At 37.0% G+C, this 7,163-nt stretch overlaps 1 protein-coding gene across 2 annotated transcripts in view; it reads left to right on the forward strand.

The window, feature by feature from the left end:
* LOC107703654 (uncharacterized protein KIAA1211-like) overlaps positions 1 to 6,882 on the forward strand; it is a 44,117-nt gene extending 37,235 nt beyond the window's left edge. Inside the window, exons 11-14 of one of the 2 annotated variants that reach the window (XM_016506370.1) lie at positions 288 to 1,512; positions 2,696 to 2,820; positions 3,158 to 3,230; positions 6,137 to 6,882. In XM_016506370.1, coding sequence (XP_016361856.1) covers positions 288 to 1,512; positions 2,696 to 2,820; positions 3,158 to 3,230; positions 6,137 to 6,300 — 1,587 coding nt within the window. In that variant the 3' untranslated portion in view covers positions 6,301 to 6,882. The remainder of the gene's footprint in view (positions 1 to 287; positions 1,513 to 2,695; positions 2,821 to 3,157; positions 3,231 to 6,136) is intronic. The other variant, XM_016506369.1, reaches the window with a different exon arrangement.
* Positions 6,883 to 7,163: the final 281 nt, after the last annotated feature.

Genomic DNA, 7,163 nt, shown 5'->3' on the forward strand with positions numbered 1-7,163 from the left:
ATTATAGATTTTGATTTAATATTATTAACTATTTAGTATTATATACTGTTTATATAATATTCTAATATTCTTATATAATATTCTTAATAATAAGGGATTATTCCAAACTACTTAATAAGAATGTAATATTTGTAATATTTCTTCATGCCCCCAAAAATATGACAATTGAATGAATATTAATTCAGAAATTGTATGTTTAAGTCATTGATGTATGAATTGCATTTTTAATGAATTTTTGATGCATTAGAAATGGCATCATGTCAACTATTTGTGGTTCCTTTTTGTAGGTGCGAGACATAAATAGTGAAAGCGTAGTTGCTCAGCTTGAGGAAGACAACATAGCTCTTCTCGATCCCTCAGAGCCTATGGTGAGCACAAAGGAACCGGCTCCTCTGCCTGACTCGCTTTCTGAATCATCTGTGGATTCAGAGGAGATCTCAGAGGAGACCACAGAGGAGGAGGAGCTGCTGGAGGTGCCGGAGTCTGCTGAGGAAGAGGCTGTGGATGCAAGTCACCAAGTGCCTGAAGATGATGTTGAGAAACAAGCAGACAAGGCTGAGAGTGCCAAAGAGAGTGAAGTGTTATTAGAATCGCCAAAAGCTTTTGCAGTAAATGTGAAAGAACGAGATGAAGATGTTGTTGAGGATGAAGCTGAAGACGGTGGAGATGAAGATGATGAATTGACGGTGGTGGAACCTGAGATGCAGAAGAACTGTACAAATGAGGTTGGAGGTCAGACAGGTTCTCTAGAGCCTGAGAAAGATGAGACTTCAGCTGATGAAAGCGAATCATCTGCAGTCAATGTTGAGAACGTTCCTGAATCTGATTCGAAAGTCAGAGATGATGTTTGGAGATCAGCAGAGATGCTTCTTTCTACTGTGTCTCCTGTGCTGGAGAGTCCAGTTCTCCATTTTCATTTCTCCAGTGCATCGATGTCTCCTGTAGAGCAGGAAGAGGAGCCTGAGTCCAACAAGCTAGATGTGTCTGGTGAGCCTCAGGAAGTGTCTTCAGAAAAACCTGAGGGTGTTTCTGAGCAGCAAGTTCTTGAGCCACCTACAAAAGAACCGACGAGAATGCTTGAGGTTCGACCTCGGTTCACCATCGCCCCTGCGTGGCAAAGGTCATTGGCTTCTGGAGGCGCCCAAGAGCAGACCCAGACCATCTCACTGGTGCTACCAGAAACGAATGCTTCTAATGAATCTCCCCAAACAACTGAACTCATTTCTTCAGTACAAGAAGAACGACCAAAACCAGCCCCAGCTCAGAGTTCCCCTACACTTCCTGTGCGGAAAGAGACGCCCCCAGAGAACCCGTTTGGAGTGCGCTTGAGAAAGACTCCAGTCCTGCGCCGCTATGGTTTAGATGGAGAATCGCCTTGGACCCCCACTCAAACAGAGGCTTCAGGGGCGCAGGAGACCCAGGACCACGAGCAGAGCTGCAGGAAGTCTATCTTGCCAAAGAAGCCTGATCTGCTGCTAGCTGACACTGTGATGTCCGTCAGGAAAATCCCAGGTACCTCCATTCTTAAACAGCTGACTGTGTATACATGGGGGAAAAAATTACTTTTAAAATTAAAAAAAAAAATGTTTTAATCATTATTTTGTTCTGTTTTACAGTAAAGATATTTAAAATCCTGAAAACAAGATAAATCAAATATTTTTTCTTATAAATTATTTTCATTACTAAATTTAACAAATGTAAAGTCATTTAAAAGTCTTATGTGACTTTTTACTATACTAGTATTATAAATTCAATTATTTTATTGCAAATTCCATTTAAATTATTATCATTAAAATAATATGCAACATTAAAAAAGTAGTGCTGTCAAACGATTAATCGCGATTAATCACATCCAAAATAAACGTTTGTGTTTACATAATATATGTGTGTGTTCTGTGTATATTTATGTATACATAAATACACACACATACAGCATATATTTTGAAAATATTTACATGTATATATTTATATTCATATTCATTTATATTATATATAAATATATTTAATATATAAACATAACATATTTTTCAGAAATATATACATGCATGGGTGTGTATTTATATATGCATAATGTACACACACATATATTATGTAAACAAAAACTTATTTTGGATGCGATTAATCGCGATTAATCATTTGACAGCACTATAAAAAAGATTAAAATTTAATATAATTTTGCTTTTGGAGTTGAAGGGATGATCAAATATTTTTAATGTGAAACTAGACAAAATACTCATTATTTTAATCGTTTAAAAATTTTGTTTAAATAAAATTATTATTACATTTAATTATTCATTCTTATTGAATAATTATATATTTTGCAATGTAAAATAGGACAGTTGCAACCTCTATAAAACAGTTTTATAGTGCATTCAGTTCAGGAAATGTTTTTTCTTTGTGTTCTTTTGGTATTTGTAGGCTTAAATTTAAATAATCACAATTTCATGTTATTAAGACGACTTGAAATGGTATTTGCAATGCATTTAACTTACATAACGTGACATTTCAGAGCAAAGCAGAATGTTTAGAAAGAATACTGTAAATATTACAGGGCAGGGCTTTATTTTATTGATCCTAAAAAGTGGGGGTTATTTTATATTATTGTTTAGCGTAATTTTTACTCTTCTGTGTTATGTAAGCAAAAAAAAAAAGTATCATAAAAATAATATGATGCATATTTTATGTCCTTTTTCAGATACAGTGGGAAGAATATCTGTTGGTAGCCCCGAGTCTCCAAGCTGGATCTCTGTGGCCAGACAGAAACAGAGGAACTTCATCGAGAACTCGCCAGAAAACTCTCCAGAGAAACTTCCCTCGCAGGTTTGTGCTGTTGCCTCATCTAATGAACAAATATGTCATGTCAAATCTTGCCCGGTTCTCAAGGAGGTGTTTGAAAACTGTCTTAGCATCATGAAGCAACAGGACAATCGTATTCATGCATATATCCTACTTAGTCATCTCCGCATGTTGCAGCTTGGGAAAATGCAGTGTTCTGGAAAGATTTAATGAAGTGGAATGAATTGAACGCTACTCATTTTTTGTGGTAATTAGTTTTAGCCAATGCTAGAAATGCTTGATTCCTTAATGATATTTAGCGTTAATCACTCAGATATTGTTTATTCTCCCTCATTTTTTAAATGTGTCCACTTGTTCTCAGGGGGAGTCACCGAGCAGTTTATCAAATCCAATCGCCAAAGAGCAACCGGCACAGCCATGTTCACCTTTACAAGGTAATAATCTTTCCATTAGTATCATTCGCTGTCATGGCCTTACATAGCAAAGCTTTTATGGATTTAGCTTTGTTCTGTTTGGTCTAAAAAGTGCAATGACCTGCAAAGTCACAAAATATGGGATTAATCTCTTAATAGCATGAGGTTATGTTTTAAAATCAGATTGAAAAGGAAATGTATATCAATAACTGTCTGCCCTCTAGCGGATATGTATTGTAACTGTTTAAATTTCCAATATAAATACTACCATCATACAGTACTTTTTCTTACCTTTACACTGGCGGACAAATTTTTTTTTGGGGCATGTTTTTGAAAAGTCTCTTATGCTCACCAAGGCTGCATTTGTTTGAGCAAAAACTACAATAAAAATGGTACTGTTGTGAAACATTATTACCATTTTATAGAACTGTTTTCTGTTTGAATATATTTTAAAATGTAATTTATTCCTGTGATCAAAGCTGAATTTTCAGCATCATTACTCCAGTCTTCAGTGTCACATGATCCTTCAGAAATCATTCTGATATGCTGATTTGCTGCTCAATTATTAGCAATTATTATTGGTGCTAAATTATTAATAATAGATCTTATTATCCTTGTTGAAAACACTTTTTGCTGCTTAATATTTTTGTAGAAATTTTTGTACATTGTTTCAGGATTATTTGCTGAATATAAAGTTAAATAGAACACTGTTTATTTGAAATATAAATCTTTTGTAGCATTATAAATGCCAATTTAATGCATCCTTTCTAAATAAATTCTAAATAAATATATATATTTTTTTTTTTTACTTAACCAAAACTTTTTAATGGGTGTGTATTACCGTTTCCACAAAATATGAAGCAGCACAACTTTTTTCAACATTGATAATAATCAGAAATGTTTCCTGAGCAGCAAATCATATTAAAATGATTTCTGAAGGATCACGTGACACTGAAGACTGGAGTAATGATGCTGAAATATTATATGATAATTTTTACTGTATCTTTGATCAAATAAATGCAGCCTTGCTGAGCATAAGAGACTTCTTTCAAAAACATAAAACATTTTTTTTTTAAACGTAGTTATGCCAAACTTTTGGCCGGCAGTGTATGTGTGACCTATGTAATTGACCTATTGGTAAGCCCCTCCCCTCGAACGCAGATGAGCCAATGGCAGTCGAGTATCAGTTGCACGGGGAGCGGAATTTCCTAAATCTAACCAAAACTCTCATTAAGTTACACTTTTCATCTGCTCAAGAAGAACGTTATACCGGGTTCAGACTACACAATATTTTTGTCGGTCACGATAGTCACAGTGTCAGATTACACGATTTTGACTCCTAAAATCTTGTCGTGTCGTGCGTGATGTCGTGAAGCATTGCAGACGCGGAATCGGTTGTCGTCCACTATGACACGCTACACGAACTGAAACGATGGAATCTTGCGTCCCGACGCCCAATGTCGTTTACGAATCCCCACGACACCCTACATCAAGCAAATCGTGGCAAAATCGGGCTAAAGCGACGCCCAATGTCGTTTACGAATCCCCACGACACCCTACGTCGAGCAAATCGTGGCAAAATCGGGCTAAAATCGTGTAGTCTGAACCGGGCATTAATGTCATCTTGTGCTTTTTTTGTCGGTCACGATAGTCACAGTGTCAGATTACACGATTTTGACTCCTAAAATCTTGTCGTGTCGTGGACAAGAACCATGTCAGACTACACGTTGCTTCCCGACCATTCATCGCGTGCCGTCTTTAACAACACGCGTGATGTCATCGAGAAGGCGGAACTAGCGACTGACTTCCGAAAACAAGAATGTAAACATTGCTGAAGCGCTTCCGCTATAGTTCGCCAGCATTTTTATTTATTTGTTCTGTCGTGGTAGTCCCTCGATGACACATCATACAGGCAGGAGTACTGCTGCCACAGCTCCACGAACCTTTCCTCCATCTCATAATTCCACCTAGCAGCACCATCTCTCTTTCGTTTTGCCATGTTTGAAACCTGTGTATGAAAGAGCTTCTGTGCTGCTATTGGTCAACGTCACCAATGTGACAGAACTCGTCGTGGACGACGGAAAAAAAATTAAACGTGCTAGTCTTTCTGTTGTGATGTCTTGAAGCATCGCAGACGCGGAATCGGTTGTCGTCCACTATGACACGCTACACGAACTGAAACGATGGAATCTTGCGTCCCGACGCCCATTGTCGTTTACGAATCCCCACGACACCCTACATCAAGCAAATCGTGGCAAAATCGGGCTAAAATCATGTAGTCTGAACCAGGCATTAATGTTATCTTGTGCTTCAGCAAGGTATCTCTGGCTAAAACTAGCTAACGTTAGCGTTAAAGTTAGTGAGTCCATGCTAACGTACAAACCTAAATAGCGAACTGTTCTCACGTCATGTACCGTGCAGTGAAAGTCAAAAACACATAAACGAAGGTCTATATTAGAGTGCCTCTCCATATTAATCTGGTTAAATTTAAATTAATTTAATCTTACTCTGCGGTATATGAACGGTGTTGATTCGGGATGTTGTCATTGCGATCGTGACGACCGTAACGTAATTCTCCCGTTTGCATTGTGATCTGTATTTTTACTTATTTATTTTAATATCTTTTATATATCCCTCCATGGCATATTTAAGTCCCACTTGAAGGTCCATCTGTGTCCCAAATTGATCAGAAACACCTCGGAAGAAGGTTTTCACTGACAGCTGTCAGCAACTCCGTTTGTTTGTCAGCGTGAGCAACAGTAACTAAGGGGGACGGGCTTACCGATAGGTCAGTTGCATAAACATAATGGCAGACCTACATAACTGCATAAATGTATTATGTCTGATACGATACATAATAAACTAAAAGAATAAACTATGAATGAAGATGAATATATAAGCTGTTATCAATTGTTTTGAATGAACAGTGTTCTGCTCCCTTGAACTGTCCGACACATCCACGGTAGAGAAGGAAAGCAAGAGAAGCGCTAACCCGTCCACTGCACCTTTGGCCCAAGATGAGCCTCCCTGGCTGGCTCTCGCTAAGAAGAAAGCCAAAGCATGGAGTGAAATGCCCCAGATTGTTCAGTGAAAGGCCCCGCTGGCATATGGACTTCATAATTCTTCCCTATATTTCCATACACATAAACAATACATGTGAGCAGTAATAGGAACCATATACAGCCTAATTTTGCTTAATCCGCCCGGTGTCATTAATGTTTTTCTGACGTCAGAAAGGAAACGATGCACATTAGACTGGGGCTTATGGGTAATACATTGCATTTGTATTATAATTTGGTTTGCAACAAAACAGATTTACATTTGACTGTTATGTAATGCTTCAAACTGAGGAAAAAAAATCCTAACGAGATTTGCATACAAAAAAAATTGAAAATGAGCCACCATCAAAGCTGTGTTTTTATTTAGGACTGTGTGAATACCGTAATTGCTCTTTACTAAGTAATTTTGCTATGTTACGTTATAGCCTTTAAAGTTAGTAACACGGTTATCATGAATGGAGCGGAAGGTGACTTTGTATTTATTTATCTCACTCTTGTATGTTTTATGTATTTTTGTATTTACGTGCACAGCTTTGTGACTTGTACATAAAATGTGAAGTACAAAAAGAAAGAAAAATAATAAAATGGAGCCATGTTTATTTGACCCAGACACAGATGCCAGATTTCCTTCCTCTTTCTTCGTTTTTTTTTATATTAATTTTTCATTCATTTCTGTTTCTTTAGGATTGTATTGGTTATTATCAAGTATCCAGGTAGTATTTAATGCTTTCTAAAAGCAGAAAGTATGAGCAAAAGATAACATTAAACCATCCAGTATTTGTATCTACGCTACCAGTCAAATGTTTTGAACAGTACGATTTTTTATGTTTTTTAAAGAAGTCTCTTCTGCTCACCAAGCCTGCATTTATTTGATCCTAAATACAGTAATATTGTG

This window comes from Sinocyclocheilus anshuiensis, unplaced genomic scaffold, assembly GCF_001515605.1.
Source record: "Sinocyclocheilus anshuiensis isolate Anshui unplaced genomic scaffold, SAMN03320099.WGS_v1.1 scaffold1027, whole genome shotgun sequence".
NCBI classification, from domain to species: domain Eukaryota; kingdom Metazoa; phylum Chordata; class Actinopteri; order Cypriniformes; family Cyprinidae; genus Sinocyclocheilus; species Sinocyclocheilus anshuiensis.